At 38.4% G+C, this 18,448-nt stretch overlaps 2 protein-coding genes across 11 annotated transcripts in view; one reads left to right on the top strand and one right to left on the bottom strand.

Annotated features, from left to right (window-relative positions):
• LOC112463374 (putative transcription factor capicua) overlaps positions 1-8,352 on the top strand; it is a 48,720-nt gene extending 40,368 nt beyond the window's left edge. For 8 of the 10 annotated variants that reach the window (XM_025029779.1, XM_025029781.1, XM_025029772.1 and 5 more), the window contains 11 exons: positions 389-663; positions 873-1,292; positions 1,448-1,757; positions 1,851-2,164; positions 2,447-2,675; positions 2,777-2,992; positions 3,080-3,343; positions 3,851-4,049; positions 4,173-4,378; positions 4,460-4,936; positions 5,038-8,352. In XM_025029779.1, coding sequence (XP_024885547.1) covers positions 389-663; positions 873-1,292; positions 1,448-1,757; positions 1,851-2,164; positions 2,447-2,675; positions 2,777-2,992; positions 3,080-3,343; positions 3,851-4,049; positions 4,173-4,378; positions 4,460-4,936; positions 5,038-5,105 — 2,978 coding nt within the window. In that variant the 3' untranslated portion in view covers positions 5,106-8,352. The remainder of the gene's footprint in view (positions 1-388; positions 664-872; positions 1,293-1,447; positions 1,758-1,850; positions 2,165-2,446; positions 2,676-2,776; positions 2,993-3,079; positions 3,344-3,850; positions 4,050-4,172; positions 4,379-4,459; positions 4,937-5,037) is intronic. The other 2 variants (XM_025029780.1, XM_025029782.1) reach the window with 2 other exon arrangements.
• Positions 8,353-11,088: 2,736 nt separating this feature from the next.
• On the bottom strand, positions 11,089-13,601 carry LOC112463373 (serine--tRNA ligase, cytoplasmic). Its single transcript, XM_025029770.1, has 6 exons — positions 13,490-13,601; positions 12,855-13,385; positions 12,483-12,767; positions 12,181-12,402; positions 11,595-11,851; positions 11,089-11,508 (listed from the first exon to the last, which is right to left on the bottom strand). Exons 2-6 carry the CDS (start codon positions 13,314-13,316, stop codon positions 11,253-11,255), a joined length of 1,482 nt encoding a protein of 493 aa, XP_024885538.1. The 5' UTR covers positions 13,317-13,385; positions 13,490-13,601; the 3' UTR covers positions 11,089-11,252.
• Positions 13,602-18,448: the final 4,847 nt, after the last annotated feature.

The following is an 18,448-nucleotide window of genomic DNA, read 5'->3' as shown; positions in this document are numbered from 1 at the left end:
AGTTATACTATAAAATAAATTGTTCTAATGATGTCTATTGATAATCAGCACGAACTTTTCGTACAAACCAATATTTACTTTACTCTTGAATCACGACTATTTATTAGACATATTTGCGTTACAATTGCTATACAAATGGTGTATATTAATGAATATTCTTCAAAATAGTAACGTTAGCTTCTGGTTACTTATCACTGATATTTCGATAGTTTTAAATTCTAACTTTACTTCAATCAATTCTTTTCATTAATCCACTAATCCATTGTTCCTTTTGGATATATAGCAGCGAAAACATCTATATAAAGTTCATAACATTACTTTATCGGCTGCTATTCCCACATCATTACTAACCACACTCATTGCAACTAACCCACTAACTTCATTGCAGCTTTTTCCTGGCAGACGGCAGTTTTGGAACAATCAGAGGTGAGCCCTCCTCCTTCTGCTCTGAGTCCACCCTTGAGTGCACCTCCAATTCCAATAAGTATGAGCACACCTGCTGAAGATGGCCCTGGTACTGGTTCAGATCCCATAACACCTGCCGAAGAAGAGGATGATGACGTTTTTGAAGCAGAACCGACCCCACCCGCAGAAGTGGAAGCTAACGCTAATAAAAGACGCAGTCAATCGCTCAGTTCTTTGCAACCGCAGACTCCACTGAAAGTAAGTTTGATGTATATTACATGTGTGTTTTTTTAACTATTGGCACTAAGTATAATTAAACGAGTTAAATTATTAATATTAATAATAAAAATATAATACTGCTGCGAGATAATATTAATATTAATAATGACCGAGTTGTATTTAATGCTATTAATATATTAAGAATATAATATTTTTATTGAGTATACATTTTCATTAACTATTTGCAGGCTAAAGACAGAATACGTCGACCCATGAACGCATTTATGATTTTTTCAAAACGGCACCGCGCCGTTGTGCATCAACGTCATCCGAATCAAGATAATCGGACAGTATCCAAGATACTGGGAGAGTGGTGGTATGCTTTGGGACCAGAGGAGAAACAAAAGTATCATGAGCTTGCCTCGGAAGTGAAAGAAGCGCACTTTAAGGCGCATCCAGACTGGAAGTGGTGCAGTAAGGACAGACGGAAGTCGTCGACGACCAGCTTTAAAGGAAGCGAGACGGGAAGGGCAAAGTTGAACAGTACGGGAGAAGAAACGGATCCTATGCAAGGTTCTTCGTCGGAGGATCAATTAGCGATTACGTCTGCCGATGAAGTATCTACTCCAATTACTACCACATATAATGAGACTTCCACTAATATTGAGGTAAGAAATTTCCCGATAATATAAATGTAAAGCAAGTTACAAGCAAGTAAAATAAGTAGCGTTTAAAAGAGTACGTCTTGTAAAAAACTTCTTTCTGTTTACCTTGAACGTTTGTTAAGAAAAGCTATTTGGCTCACTGACAAAATTGTCGACAGATGATGAACCAGTCGCATACGCAACATCGGATTTCGGAGATTCCTTTGCAAATCGAAAACGCCGAGATCGACATCAAGCAGGACGACGACGCAAATGGATCAGATGATGATCAAATGGTTATCTGCGAAGATCCTCAGCCGGAAATAGATCTGAAGTGCAAAGATAAATTGACAGACAGTGATAACGACGCGCAAGACGAAGACGCGGAGAAGAAGTACAATCAGTCGCAGTTCTCGGCGATGACCGGTCAAAAGAGGGAAGTGCTCAATGTTAAACAGGAAATAACGTGCAGGCCTAAACCAATAAAAGGTACTTCTGAAACACAAACAATTGTAACGTAACGTTTGCACAACACGTTACATAAATGTCGTTTTAACAATATGAATCTTGATGTTTATTTAGCACGGATACCTTCAACAGGTATAGAATCTACAACAAAATATCACCATACTTCCATGGATAAAGGCAGTACTGTATCAGTTTTGTCGAGTACGTATCCTTATCACAGTCCTGTCAATCCAACAGGAGTGTCAGGGTTCCAGCCTACCGGTGGCGCTTTCATAACTATGCCGATATCGCCGAAAGTTATTAAGCCGGAACCGGTAAAGGGCGAGCAGCAGTATAGCACGCAGTACAGCGTGAACAATCTTGTGAGCATCCACACTGAGAACGGACGGAATATGCCTAAGTTTACAGCAGCTCCGGTATTACACACTGTAAGTATTAGACGGGTGGACGCTTTAGCATACATTTCTTGCGATTCGTTTAGAGAAATCGCAAATATCGCACGAACGGATATCGCACATGTATCCGGATCATTAAGAGTAGCTATCATTCGTGCCGACAAGCCATACGTTTCCCGATGACGGTATCGGAGTTACCTCATCACGGTCGTCCGCTTAAGAAAGTAGTGCACACGTTTTACTTCCGATAGTTTTTGAATAAACGATTTTTAGACGGACTTAGAGATTAAGTAACAGGTTTAACGATACTAACAGATTGGATCGAAACCTATGATGGCGCTGTTGAAACAACAGCAGCCGTTGCAGTCTTTAGGCACTACTCTTCGCCCCCTTACTTCAACTGTCCCTTATCAACCACCGCTCACTCTAACATTACTCGATAACGATTTGGTGGCTGTTTCCAAACCGCAGCAGGGATCGCAGTACCTTAACCCGACGCCGCCGCACTCCAGGATGTACGGTGGTTTCCAGATACCCATCAGTGGTGAGTGTACAGAGATTGTTCCTGTTGCTTCGCTTGTCTCAAGCATATATCGTAACGTAACGTAACATAACGTAAATAACGTACCTGCGATCCGCATACAGACGCCAGTAGCCGCAACAATTCGATATCCGTGCAGAGTTTGGTTTCGAATAATAAGATGGAAATCCAAAGCGTGATTGTGAGCAAACCTTATTCGGCAGCGTTACCGACAATCTCCACTACGTCGAGTTACCGGGGGATTGGCCATTCCATTGCTCGCCTTGCGGAATCCGAGAACAGTGACAATCAGTTAGCTACGAATCACACTCAGTTTTACGGTAATCTTTTTGCGAATGTATTAGTATTTACACATCGCAATACGCGTAACGCTCTTATTTACCTTCTGTTTTTTCTTTCTATTACAGTCAGTAATATAAAAAAGGAAGATAGAAAGGGTACTGTAAATATCGCTCTTCCCGCAACAAATGAGATACATAAGCAACCATCGACGCCTCACACGCCGCATACACCTCAGAGTAATCACGGAAACGGTGATCTGCCGTCAAATAAATCATACACATTCGATGAAGGCCAAGGCAATGACATAGGGCCAAGTAAGGGTCCGTTCATGCTTGCTCCAACTCCGGCACAGCTTGGTCGAGCGCCATTGCAAAGGAGACAATCAATGGGTACAATAATACATAATTACAGTTTGTTATTTCGAATTTATGCAAGAGAAATAAATATATTACTGGTACATTGAATATTTCAAAATTATATTGAAGGAGATTATTATTTATTGCAATTTCCAGATTTTTATTGTCATTTTACTGTAATTTTCAAATTTTTAACGTGTGAACCTCTCTTTACAATTAAATCTTAAATTAATATTTTGTTGAGACAAAATCCATTTAAGAAATTATCTAAAAAAACAATTTTGTTGTTTATCATCTTGCAAATTGTAAAAGCTTTGTATTTTTGATTGTTAATTATACAAATGCTGTCGGTGCTCGGATACTTTCTGAGGAAAAGTATCTACTTTAAATGGATCAAAAATTATAGTTCAAAACATATACGGTAGTTTTCATATCATTACGTATTTCTATGAACTTTGATGAATCAATTTGATACTAAACTGTTTTTTCTTTTCTCTTTCCTTCCTTCACGGTTCCTCTTCTATTCCTTTTATTTAATAGCAATGCCTCCCGCATCAACTGCAGGAGACCATGGGCCAATGGCAACACCTCAACATTGTGATAATCGACCACAAACAAATACATCTCAAACGACAGAGCAAACGCAACAACAAAATTTAACAGAATCTCATACTTCTCCTTCTCCCTCTACCAAGAAGGGCTCCTTCTTTAAGAAAAATGTGGAGGATGGTATGGACAGGTACTATCAAAATATTTTAAATCTCTTTATCACATTATAATGTTGTTGCGTTAAAGAGAGTTTGTAAATATATCAAATTAAACTTGATAATGCATTGAAAACGCACTGGTCGAATAATTGCAGAGTTCTCGAACAAGTGAACTTTCAAGAAAAATTCTCGTCGTTGCCGGAATTCAAACCGGAGGATATACAAAGCCCGAGTGCAATTAGTATAAACACCCCGGGGTCATCTAGCCACAGCAGTTCAGCTTCTATATTACATCCGCAAACACCTATGCAGATGCCAGGTTATCGAAAGAAATCCGCACAAGGACCTCATAGGCCCACAAGTAAATAATAATCTATACATAGTTTTAACTAGGCTTGGGTGTAATTGGATTCGCGATATTATGTATTTTTTTTTCTAATAGTGAATGAGGATGAGATCGACTCGGATACACCGATATCAGCCACTCCAAAGTCTACGTCGAGTGTTAAGCTGACAGGCACCACGTTCTTCGGCCCGGATTTCAACGTCGATGCTTATAGAACCAACAACGATCTAATGGATGTCGATCCCAGCTCTCCGCGTACGCCGAAAACCCCTGGGAGCAGTGCCGGGAATACCGTGCTGGGAATCGGTAGAAATGACAACGAGCGCGGTCACAGGAAGATACTAGAGCAACGGAGACAATTGGTCATGCAGTTGTTTCAGGAGCACGGTTACTTCCCGTCTGCGCAAGCGACTACCACGTTCCAACTTAAGCATGTGGATATATTTCCTACCAAGACTAGCTTGCAACTGAAGATCCGAGAGGTGAGGCAAAAATTGAAAGCCAATTCGACACCGAGCGCTAACAGCCTCATTAGTCCATTGCCGGTCTCCGAATCGTCTCCCGTTGTAACTGGTAAGTACAAGTACAAAAGGATTTCAGTCTGTCTTGTGCGATCTTTCTCAATTATTATGAATTGATCTGTATTATAAATAATTTCTCTAAATTTTCTATAGGTTCAACTGCTCCTCCAACATCGATGGGAGCTCCACATTCACTGCCTGTAAGCAGTAGTGGTAGCTAGCACCCACGTGCCAACTGTGATACTATGCATCCCCTAACTCCGCAACACGAATACATCATTATCCTTTGAAGAGCGAGATGTTTACTAGAAAGGTCGTTAGTGCACACTCTTTTTGGAATTTGTAAAGTACTGCGAAAGGCTTTAGTGCAATTTTAAATTACGATAAAGTCTGGTGCGGATGACTTTAGCGGGCATACTGAGACGTGTCGATATATAAATGTCAATAATGACCGATTTTGTATATAATATTGAGCTATTACCTGTTTGGAGATATCAGCTACTCTTTTGGAGTGTGTGTTCTGATCTTTATGATCGATCGTCGTTGAACAATAAAGAAAGGATAAAAATTGCGAATATTCAATAGTTAAGTCGCGATACTTAGCGACAGTTTATGTTTTTACATGTAAATCTGATATTATATATAATTATGAATCAAATTGTACTATACTACATAGTAACACATGACGGACAATGTAAGCATAATTGTACGTTGAAACGTACCACGAGATGAACTTTCTTCTTTGAAACAAAAAAGACAATATTACACTGCACTATAGATCCAAAAATATCGAAAAGGAAAATTATTATGACAAAAAATATGACATTATTTTATAATATTACATTTTAAAATTCGCATTTTGCTGTGCATTCTTAATTGTGTAATTGATATTTGTACATCAACACGTCCTGCGTGATTCATGAAAGGCCTAAGCCATTGTTAAATATTGTTGAAAATATGAAAATGAAATTCATAGAGAAAAAGAGGGACAAACAGAAAATGGAGAGAGAGAAAATCGTAATTGGAAACATTATAAAACATAGAATTAACAGAACATTATGAAATGAAATCAGAGTTTATATATATATATAAATATATACTTTAGTTATACTTTATATATATATATATATATATATCATATATAGGTCGAAAAAAAAACTATAGAATGAAAACTGCGATAAACTGCACAAAAATGTATGTAATACACTCATCAGAAATGTTTATTTCGCATGTAAATAATACGGAATAATCTTGAGGTAAAGAATATCTGAAGAGTTGAAATGTCTGCAATTCTTTATCTAAAGAGTTGTAAGAGTACCGTATTCTTGATTTATAGATTACGATACCAGAGGTAAAAATCGTGCCATTGTGCGGCGACAAAGTGAAGGGAATATGCATGCGCTATAATTCCCATACTAGTGGAAGAATAATTGTTAGATAATTCCTGATATATAGATAATATGTAATATGTTTCTCTGACATTATTGAAAGTACTTATTCTACTGGTTTTAGAGCTTTGCTAAGATTCAATGCATTAATCTATATTTTATACGTATTTTAAAAACGGTCTACTTTTTTTCATTTAATTTTTTTTTTGTTTATTTTATATATTTTTTTCTTTTTCTGACCTTAGATTTAAGCGTTTTTATGCAGGTCGTAATTTTTTTTCTTTTTTTTTTTGGCCGTGACAAATACACATTTTATTATTATCTTTATTGCATGTATCAAGTACTTAATATGTACTACATAGATGAAGAGGCAAGAACAAAATCCAATCGTTGTTGGTATTCAAATACCGATATCGATTTTTAATTGTCGGCAATTACCGTATATCATTAGTATAACAGTAGCAACGTATTAAAAGTAAAATCGCGTACCCTTTTATCAAAGTCTAAACGTATATGTTGTATACAATAAATTTGTACAATATGTTGAATAGGATCAGTGTTGTTATATATCGTGTATTTTAATAAGTTTATTCTTTATTATACAAGAGAAAAGATACAATGTATCGCATCTGTTTTAACATCCTCTTTTACTGATCCAACGTTCTTCCCCTTTTTTACGTTGTTAAAGCTCTCAGAATTATCGCATCGAATTTTAGCAAAGATTGTTGAATTTGGCTGTAAAATAGATTATGTAATTAGTGATATGTTTATAAAAAAAGCGCACCTCGACAGGTTGAAGTCTCGCGCCACGGCACGTATATCGTAGTTAGGATATGAGACAGTGTCTATTCTACATATTTTGTAAATAGAAAAAACAATATACTAATTGAAATATATATATATATATATATATATATATATATATATATATATATATATATATATATATATATATATTTAATGGAGATGGTAGAGTACATGGTATTGTAATATGTAGAATTATAATTATGAAGAAAAGTGCAGAGGCAGGATTAAGTTTAGGATAATTGCAGATTATGGGCCTTCATCTGTAGTGGACTTTTGTGCTCGGGACGGTCCTCCCACCCTTCTCCAAAGTTAATCCTTTCCTAAAGCGTTAGGATACTATTGTTTGTATATAATATAATTATATCATCATCCTATTGTCTCTTGATTTATTATCTTTTATCGAATGTTAAGCGCACTAGTGGCAAATAATAATGTAGGGAGAGAGAAACTTAAAGCCTGGATTGATCCTGTAATGCCTTCGTATCGCTGACTATTACTTAATTAATGTATCTACTCTCTGTCGATGAGAACTCAGTTTCAGACTTATATTGCAAGCCATTTTAATACGTTTTAAAACGATTTTTATGGTTGCGTTTCATGCAAGCAATCAAAATTCGAAGGGTAATCGTGTAAAATTGTGAGAATATTCTAGAGTTGCATACGTACGTTTATGTCGCGTGTCGTGAAGTATGCAAGCTCGTTTTTATTTAATTCGGCTAAATTCTAATAAAATACCTCTTGTACGATATGAGATTCGTAGAATTTTTTTAAAAAGATATTTTATTATAAAATGTTTTAGATACGAATGCTCAAGTCTTACTATATATTTATGCTGCATGCCCACAAGATCTATTCTGTACAGAATCTAATGAATTTGTCAAATATATTTGTGTCTTTACGGCTTTACGGTGTTCAGCAATAACGGGAAAAAAGTCGTCTATTAAGAAATTGTTTATATATTAAGCGCCACCTCCTTTTTTTAATCTCTACGCGCACTTTTCATTAAGTCTTTTTAAAAACATGTTCCAGAGATACATTTTTAGATCTAGATGAGACAGGATCTTAACAGGGTTTGAATATCTCTCACATTCTAGCCCATCTCTCAAAGAATTAATACAAAAAAATAAATACTATATATATTTTGTACTTGCGTAAACTAGCGAACTACTTTCCAGTATTTATAAGATTCTTGAAAACTTCTTCGATATATATGTGTATATATAAATATATACATATAATTAAGTATATATGTATTTTATTATATCTATATATATACATATATACATATCTGTACACATATTATATGTATGTATACATATAGATTATACATATACATATATGTATGTATCTATGTATGTATATATACGTATCTTCTTCCCCCCTCCCCTTATTTCGTATGGTGATGAAATACGTTCCGTGATTTAGCAGCCATGAATGTGACTGTGATCTAGGAAAACAGAAGTAAAGTAAAAAAGTGGCGGCTACTCTACTGACTATTTCTTCACCACTAGACTTTCTTCCTGTGTGTGTTTCCTTCCTCTTTGTATCTCTTCTTCCTCAATGTATAAACGGATATGCACTAAATCGAGCGCTTCTTCACACCACTCTTATCATTATTATTATTATTATTTTTTATTATTTGCGTTAAATATATTTTTACTGTGCTTAGCCGCTACGGGATTTACCATAATATCCAATTATTCTATTATTTCTTGTTTAATTTTGAAATATTTTTAAAACTGTTATGTAATTATATATATTATCAGTCAAGATTAATGTTATGAAAATATACGAAGCATACAAAAGTAAATACCATATATAGAAGTCGTGGACAATGACTCTATATGTATCCATGCAGTAAAAAACACTTCACGTTGAACATTGTACGATGTACGTGCGTCGTGCATATGCGTGGGGATAATATGAATAAATACAATTATAAATATAAATATATAAATATGCAGTCGCATATGTGTATGACATCATGGCATATATTATATGTAGGAGAGACGATTATATATATATTTGGCTGAGGCATTAAAATCTGCACCAATCCAACGAGACAGACAAGTCCGCTTTGTACCCTGAGACGTGATCGACTAATTACGCACCCCTGATGATCCATTTCAGTGTCGCCAAGCAATATCTTCGGAGCGTGTTCTCGAGTGTGAATTGTATCAGCGTCCTTGCGCGCGTACTCCGTGGAATTACTCCGTTAAAAGAGAAAGAAGAAGCAAGCGATATACATATACGCGTGTATATTTTTCTTAGTCGTATCTAATCGGCACGAGGTGTAGAGGGTATATCAGGTACGGAGGGAAATTCTTCCGGAGAAAGAGACAGACAGAGAAAGAGAGAGAAAGAGAAATCATCTCTTTTTACACTTGCGTACTACCGTAACGATGTTCGTTTGCCGATTTTACCATTGTGCCTGTAATCAATATCTCGGGACTCACGAGTCGTCGTTTCCAACGTGTTACGAACTGAATGCGAGCCGAGCGCGTTTTGCGGATGAATGAGCCGATGGAGATTGGCAGATTTTAACACTGACGCCGTTAAAACGAGTACCAGTTGTTGGACCAAATTGCCGGGTACACAAATACGCATACACACACATACACGGCCGTTTCGAAATGCGTTTACTTTTTCTAAGGAGCGACTGAGGGATGAGAGCAAGAACGTGAGATGAGAAAGGAATTATTCGTACGGCATTCTTGTGGCATTTTACGTTACCGGAATCCCCTTCCCCCTTCCCCGATCACGCAAAACCCAAACGACTGTTTCCGTCTGTAATTGTACATACTTTGACGTAAAATTAAGTGTGCGCGCTCGTTTTTTTCCCCTTCGGTTCACGCGAGTTTGCTAGGTTTGTGATCTTCGATGAAAGTTTGGAAATGTTTGACACGCGGGCCCGACGCCGTCGTTTTCTATTGAAAGATAACATCCGACCTCGGCGCGTCCCACGGCGATCGCTCTGGTCGATCGTACAAATGTCACACCGTCGGTCTTCTCCACCGAAACATTTCCATATCTCGCATCCTGCAATTTCATCGAAGTTAAGTTACTCTGCTCAGTAAATAAATCGTAGTGCTATATGATCGCGGATAATAATTATTAGTAATAATAATAAAGTGGAATTAGAATTCTAACGTTATTTCGGCGAGGCACGTTGCTGCGAACGATTGATGATTTACTCATGTATGTGAAGTGTATTATATGAAAATTTACTCTCGTAACAATGTAAAATCTATATTTTATTATAAGGTGGAAAGAGCAGTATGTGGTGGATTATCTTATGCCTGGCCAAAGTATTATTACACCGACGATTAGCATACGCAATAATCAGTTTTACGAATGGAGATCGGCATGCGCTTTACTTCCGGTTAAAATATAATCGTCGCGGAGAGACCGTAGCTTGTTGGCGAAGCGCCGTAAAAAAAAAGGGTTTCTTTTTTTCTTCTTCTTTTCACGACGTATATACACTGAAGTGCATTGTTCTGGGGGAGACATTTTAATGGCCTCTTGTGTGTATATTAGTATTAACGACACTGATAACTGTAAAAATAAAAAGAAAGGAAAAGGAAGGATTCTTAGCACATTACAGAGATATTTACGAGTTTTCAGGAAGCAGATAAATATGGAATATTATATACGAAAAATATTCTTCATCAAATGTATATTACAAAATCATATATATTATATACCGATGTCTGATTATAAAAATATTGAACAAGTGTTATCAAATAAAATGTTGTAATCTGTGTTGACAATCGCCGATTGTTCTAAGCTTGACACGAACGTCGAACGGATACATGCCTTCTTGAGTAATAAAGGTAATAAATCACGATATATTTGGGGATGTGTCACGTTTCCAAAAATGATTTTTGTCTCTGTTGTACATATGTAAAACCGGCCAGAGGAAATATTTTCTCGTGAGCCAAGAAATTCTCAACTTCTTAACTTACGAGACAAGGAAAAAGGTATATTGTTGTGAAATATGTTGTCGGTATTGAGAAGCCGAAATCGTGTATATTTTCTTAAATATCTATTACAACACACAGCTCCGCGCGATCCGATTAGATAGATGGAATATTTAAAAAAATGCAATTTAAAAATGCAATAAATAAAATCTATAGTTCACTTGCTTCATTGCCATGTTCACGTAATCACTTGCTACTTCGATATGTTTTCCTTTTGCTTTTTCTGTTTCTTCGTTTCGATCTCGTCGATCGGCGCAGCTTTCACGAACGGAATCTCACTTTCGTATTCGGAAGGCATGTAATCCGACAGAACTTTTGGCACCTTGATGCCAGTTTCCGTTTGATGTACTTCCAAAATTGCGCAAATTACGCGCGTCACGGCGCACATCGTCGCGTTCAGCATGTGAACGTAGTCCGTCGTGGTGTTCATTTTCTTCGTTTGACCGTATCTGCAGATTAAACGAATTTCACAAGACTTTTACGGTAAGTTTAAATACAAGAGCATGAATATTTACATTCAATCTAATCCACTGACCTGACTAGCAATCTTCTTGCTTGATAATCCAAGCAATTGCTACACGATACGAGCTCGCGAAATGCACCCGATCCAGGGAACCAGGCTTCCAAGTCCAACTTCTTGGAAGCTGCATGATTCAGTGCACCGGATACAATATTAACTATACGATAAGGAATGTCTAAGGCCTGATAAAATTCTTCCGCGTTGGAAATCATTTCTTCCATCATCTCCCAGGATTTGTTATCGTGCGGCGAGGTAAGACAGAATTGTTCTACCTACAAATAAGAAAATATATGTATATTAAACACATACATTAAACTTACTGTTTTATTTAGTGAGTTATTAACTTTTATTTGATATGTTGCGTGGCTCGTTGGAACGACTCGTTCTCATTCAAATTTTTAAATTTGTAAGTTGTACAAGCTAAGGGGTAAGAAGCTCTGACCGAAATCTTGATCTTCCTAGTTAAGGGTTGTGAATGTGGCTGGCAATTATATCACATGAAATCGTTGCGAATGTTCAAAGAGGACGACCGAATCTTTAGAACCAAGCCAAGGATTGTGAAGCCAACGTTGATCAATAATTCTCACTTAACTCCACATACCTTTTCAAACTGATGCACCCTAAAGATACCCCTAGTATCTCGTCCATGAGAGCCAACTTCTTGTCTAAAGCAAGTAGAGATTCCAGCATATTTTATCGGTAAAGCGTTTTCGGCTATCCATTCGCCCCTATGGAAAGCTGCTATTGGTTGCTCGGAAGTAGCAATGAGATATTTCTCCTCCATTTCTTTGTCCTCGTTACGTTCGGTACCTTTACCAATCACCTGATACAATAAAACATGGTAATTGTAATTAAATTAATATTTTGTGTTAACTTTCTTGAGACGTTACTTCTTATATGTACCTTGTACAATTCCTCATCGAATTGAGAAAGTTGCGCCACTTCTTGCATCGCGTCTTTCCGCATAGTAAATGGAGTGTACAGAGGCTTGTAGCTTTTTTTAAGTAATTTCCTCAATGCTAATTGTATTAGGGCTTGTTGAAGAAACACCGCTGGTCCAGTGAGGAAATAGCCGCGTCCACCGGAGACACTTGTTCCACGTTCTCCGTCCATTCCGTCGATCATGTGGATCAGATCTACATGAGAGTACTTTTTTCTCTCGGTGCAGTCTCCCACTGTTCTCTCCACCTAAGGCAATGAATATTAGGTAAATATCAGACATTAAAAACAATAGTATCTCGCTTAAATCCTGCAAGAGGCATCAATTGAACGTACCTTGTTCTCTTCTTCGTCGTTGCTGACGGGCACAGATTCGTGCAAATGATTTCCCACCTCCCGGAGTGCGTTATTCCTCTCTGACTCGGTAGTCTTCAGATTCTCATCGTTCTTTTGTATGGCATCGTCGATGAGGGTACGTATTCGTTTGATCTGCGTCACCGTCAAAGCTTTCAGGCTCTCGGAGCTCAAGTTGTCCAGGTCGTCGGTGATGGCTTGAGGCACGATGTCGACGTCGCCGAGCGGCTCCTTCCTCTTCATCTTCTCGCCGATCACCTTGCTGCACAGGTTCTTCAGCTTGTTGAAATTGTCGGCACGATGACGCAATTGCCGCCAGTGCTGGTCCTTCTCGATCACGGTATCCACTAGCTGCACATCCTTGAAACGCCTCTTCTGGTTCTCCCGGATCTTTTCCGGGTCGAAACCCTTGTCCTTACGGAAGAAATCCAAGTCGAGCACCATAGTTTCTAGTTTACGCTCGGCCTCGCGGAGGACGTATACTGTGCCGCATACACGTGGCACCTCAACCAGCTGCGAAAAGACAGATATAAGTTTAGTATCCCTGACAACGATATTACATACGCATTCTCTCTTTAGGATATTTATTTAACTTTGATATATGTATGTGCTTTTACCTATTCGAGTGACAGCAACTGTCAAAGTGTTAAGTACTGTCAACCAGTAGCGGCTGTCACAAGTTATCACAACCTCGTTTGACCTGACGAAATAATCAGAGGTTATGAGGTTATTATGAGGAGGTTAAAACCATAGACATGATACGAATGTAGACGGAATAACTTCCATGCCAAATGGAGATTTTCGAAGAGTTGCATATATTCATATATTTCGTCATTATTAATAGAACATAATGGACACGGAACAAATTGATTTCGGGACAACCGGCGTCGTAATTCGTTTAATTAGTAAGCAAAATCTGTATCAACTCTATTTTATATTCCTTGTAATATAACATATATTTAATCACGCGTAAATTCGGCATTCGTACATTGACGATCTATTAGAACGCATATTTCGCAAGACTATTATTCGACTGAAGATGTTTCGCATGAATATATGACCAAGTGATTACATTATTAAACGATATTGCAAATATTGTAGATATCAAACTACAAATCTACAATATCAATACTTGTATCTATATATTTAACTCATATCATCAGGATCAGAAAGGGAAAAATGACTGCTGTATAAAGCAAGTGTATATCATTTATTGTTAAAATGAGAAAAATGCATAAACGCGAAAGTAAAAACGGGACGTGTAGTAACACCGCGGCGCGGGCGCGGCGCTTTTGGCGCGCAAAGTTGCCCGCGCGGGAACGAAGCCTCCGCCATATTGATGACGTATGACCTTCTCCTTCCATTTCCAGAAGGCGGCTGACACGGAACGGATCGTCCCGGAACGAGTGGCGTCGCGGCTCATTTAATTGGTACGTACAACAGATATTAACCTTGTGTGCTTTATATTAACTACAGCATCTATCGCGTAGTATAGATTTAGAGCTCGGGTATTGATATTTCTTGAAAATACGTATTCCGCGGTACTTGTACGACCGAAGGCGCGTCGCGCGTGCAATCGCGAATAAAGTGACGACCGTACTTTCGAGTGTCGCGAATATCGCGGATATTTGCCAGAAATATTAATACGCTATTCGCTAGAATGCAGAATAACAACCGTGATAACAGGCGAGTTTATAATATTTAATTTTCGAAGTTCGGAAAGTTCGTGATCGCAAAGTTGAGAGTAGGATGACGCGTAGCGACGCCGCGCGCCGCGGCGCTTTCGGCGCGAGTTGACCGCGCGCGAGAGACGAAGCGCTTCCGCTATATTAATTTATACGTTCTGCTTTTCCAGAATGCGACGAATACGAGAAGGAGATGGATCCGCTCCGAACGAGTGGCACGACTTATTTAATTGGCAAATATGTAACATGCATTAACTTTGCATTTCGGCTGCGTTCGGGGAGCGCGCTATCAGCACTATTTGCTTATTCTATCCTTGTTTTACACCTGATGAGCGATAAAGATAGAACGATGCAATAGCGCTAATAGCGCGCTCCCCGAACGCAGCCTTCATATTCATAGCAATCAATAGCTATCGCGAAGTATAGATTCAGCACTCGGAAATTAATATGATAATCCGTTCGAACGCGTGTTTCGCGAAAACCTTTTGTCCGTCCTATTGTATATAAGATCTATTGCGCGAATCAATCTAGTGACGTCGTGTGTCGCGTCACTCTTTTAGCACCCGAAAATAACTATTACGCCATCTTACACAGATATACATTTCGTTGCATTTTTATTTGAAATATCGCTGCGATATTAAACGGTAGGCCGTGACGTCATGCGCCGCTCCGCGCCGCCGGCGCGGCGGATCGATACGGTGATGGTGACGTAGTAGGCAGTGTAGGCAGGCACCTGCGCAGTCCGTATCAACCCGTACTAGCGGCGCGACCATTGAACTCGAAAGCTCCGTACCTCGAAGATCGGCGCGTTTTCGACGTTGTTTCTGGCGATGTTATCATGTTATCACGCAGTTATCATTCTTCCGAGGAATTTCGCACAGGTAGGAAGTGTTTGTGCTCCGCGCGCGCTCGTCACCGACGTCACCGTGCTTCGTGCTGTTTTCGGAACACGCTCGTTTCGGTGATTGGCATTCCTGCTTCCTCGTTTCGAGGGCCGCGGAAATAATCGCTACGCGATCGAGTACCGCGCGCCGTGTGCCGTGTGCCGTGTGCCGCGTGTGTAAAACAATTTACGAGTGTATGAGGTGTTTATCGGAATGAACGTGTCGCGCGACGCGCTCACTCGAGACGTCGAGGCGGAAGTACGTATATGAACGACTTGCTTTGCAGTTTCGCGCTGCGATATTCGCGAGTGATAGTCGCTCCTCCCGCCATGTCTGGATTCGCGAAGTGCGTGGCATTCATTTATCTCGTGTCGTGCTTTGAACGCTGACGTGCCGGACGTGTCGTGTGATTTAGCTCCGATTCTCTCCGTAGGGAAAAAGGGCTGAGTGATATTGATCGTGTCAAGTGATTCCGGTGATTCGATCGGTGATAACGGAACGCCGCGATACATCGCCCGTTCGTGAGTGCTTCACAATCTCGGATTCTCGTATATCTCGCGTCGCGTAAGATTAGCGACCGGCAGTCACGCATCTTCGTTGTGCATATTAATAATGTAGTTATACTTTCGCGAGATTTACGAGTTTGATCCCGTACGTACTGTGCATGAGTGCGATATATAATTTCAACAGCGTATCTCTGATTAACGAAGTACGTGTCTTTATTAACCGTCCGCTCGACTTGCGTAGTATCGCCGGTAACGCGGTGATGAACGTGGAACGACGCGGAGCACGCGGCGTCGCGACTCCTTCAAATTTGCATGAAAAATTCATGTTACCCGATTTTATATTACAGAGCAAAGTACTTCCTTCCCACGGGTACGACCTTGGCGAGGTGGGAAGGCTCAGTACCCAGTACGAGGATTTTACCTAAGCAAAACTCTTGTTCTGCTTGGATAAAAATTCAAAGACGGGGAAGCTAACGTACCCTCGTTCGCCGATTTAATTGAATGAACGAACCGCAGCCGGTTCGTCGCGCGTTTGCATCGGGAGTGCCGCTCATAAGTAATCGGATTAAAGGACTTTTTTAAACGGGAGTGCCGTACAATATCGCGCGAGAAAGACTTTTAACAGAACGTAGTCCGCGCGCGCGTGTAATTTATCATCCGCGAGTGTTTCTCGCGAGTGTCCTGTGCGGTGAGACGAGGAAGCCTAAGTGTCCTGAGAGGAGGAGGCCTGGGAGAGGCATCGGGCACCGGCGGAGCAACCTTGGGGTGAGTATCATCTCTTATATCTGCGTAAAATTAATAGTTCTTTTTTATTTATTCGACGTGTTTTATCTCGATAAATTAAAAATAATTAGAGAAACAGGTTATCTAAAATTTTACTCTTGTAAAGATCGTTTTCGGTGAACACAAATACGTGTGTTGCTAAATATTTTATTGAAAAACAAATTAGTTGCGCGTAAAAATTATATCTTGAAATGTTGATAATTTTGAACGCTTTTTTAATTTGAATCTTATGTTTGTATGTTACAGTATCACCGTAGCTACGTGGCTGAACAACTCCGCCCGTTGCACATCGGCGTGGTGAGTCAGAATTTTTTTTATTGAGGTAACAAATCTACGATTAGTCAGATATAGAGCCATTGTATCTCGGAACATATCGACGTACGACAATAACGTACTCTAAAAATATTACATCTCGTAGATTTGTTGTCTTAAAATGGATGGGCTAAAACTAATTACGGAAAAATATTTAATCTTGGTGTCAGTTGTTTATTGATTTATTGTGCACGTGTGCTTGAGGAAATACTCGCACACTTTGCACGCACGGAGCTCGCGAAGAGCTCAGTATCGTTCATCAAACTATGTTGACGGTCTGCCGCGTTCTGTAGGTATAAATAATAGCTTTTGAATAAAATTTTTAAGTACATAAGAAATTAAATTTTCCAAATTTTGTTACATATATTAATTCTACTTTGAGTAATAAATATTTTAGAAATACAAAAGACAAAAAGTAAAATAATCTTCTGACAATTAAAGTAATGATTTTTGTAATATAAATATTTTATTTAGATTCCTTTAAAGAATTATTTTTGGCACTATTTTTCTCAAACAAAAGAGATAAGGAATAAGATATCGTGTTAGATGTTATAAAAAAAATATCTGTAGATAGGGAAAAATTATGACGTAGTTAGGATGTGTTTCATTCATACCCTTTATTTGTTCCTTTCCACATGTTTAGCCAAGATTAAATATTATATAAATTGATGCAAGGAAGCAACAAATAGATATATTTAGAATATCGGTATGCATAAAGAAAAGCGTTGAATATGCATAAATATAAATACATATGTATAAAAAGGACAAGAAATATGTTGGTCTTATTATGCAAGTTATTTTATAGAAAACATGATAATTGTTTTTAATTAATTAACTAAAATTTATTTCAATGAAGCATTGATTTTACCCTAATTTTTTGTAACCTATCCATCTATTTTTGATTGAGAACGTGTCTTTATAATGTCTGTTAAGTTAGCACCCCCCCTACAAAAAAACGGAATAACACATACGTAGAAATTAAGTGCTCTTTATGTGCTAATTATGTGCTCTATTCGCGATTTTTGTGCTCGAGCAGTTTCGCGGAAAATCGCAATTGAAAGTGGGGGTGCTGGCTTAACGTAAGCTAGCACCCCCCTCATTAAAATTACATATAAAATAAAAAACTCAATATGCTAGAATTATGTGCTCTTTATGTGCTTTTAAATGCCTTAAACAAAATTAGTCTATCTATAATAGTTTAAAAAATATACGCAAAAAAAGATCTACATACTACTGATATAAGATTAAAGTATCAGTTAAAATACAGAAAGCGAAATAATTATTGTCTTAAAATGTTTTTCGATTAATGTGTTCTCGAAATATGCACAATGAGATTTCCGTGCTCATCCCCTTGAGCCAACCAGAACGTTAGCACCCCATACGTACAAGAGTAAAGTACCAGTTAA

The sequence above is a fragment of the Temnothorax curvispinosus genome, unplaced genomic scaffold, assembly GCF_003070985.1.
Source record: "Temnothorax curvispinosus isolate PA1 unplaced genomic scaffold, ASM307098v1 QBEX01013138.1, whole genome shotgun sequence".
NCBI lineage: Eukaryota > Metazoa > Arthropoda > Insecta > Hymenoptera > Formicidae > Temnothorax > Temnothorax curvispinosus.
This window is presented reverse-complemented; position numbering and strand designations above follow the sequence as displayed.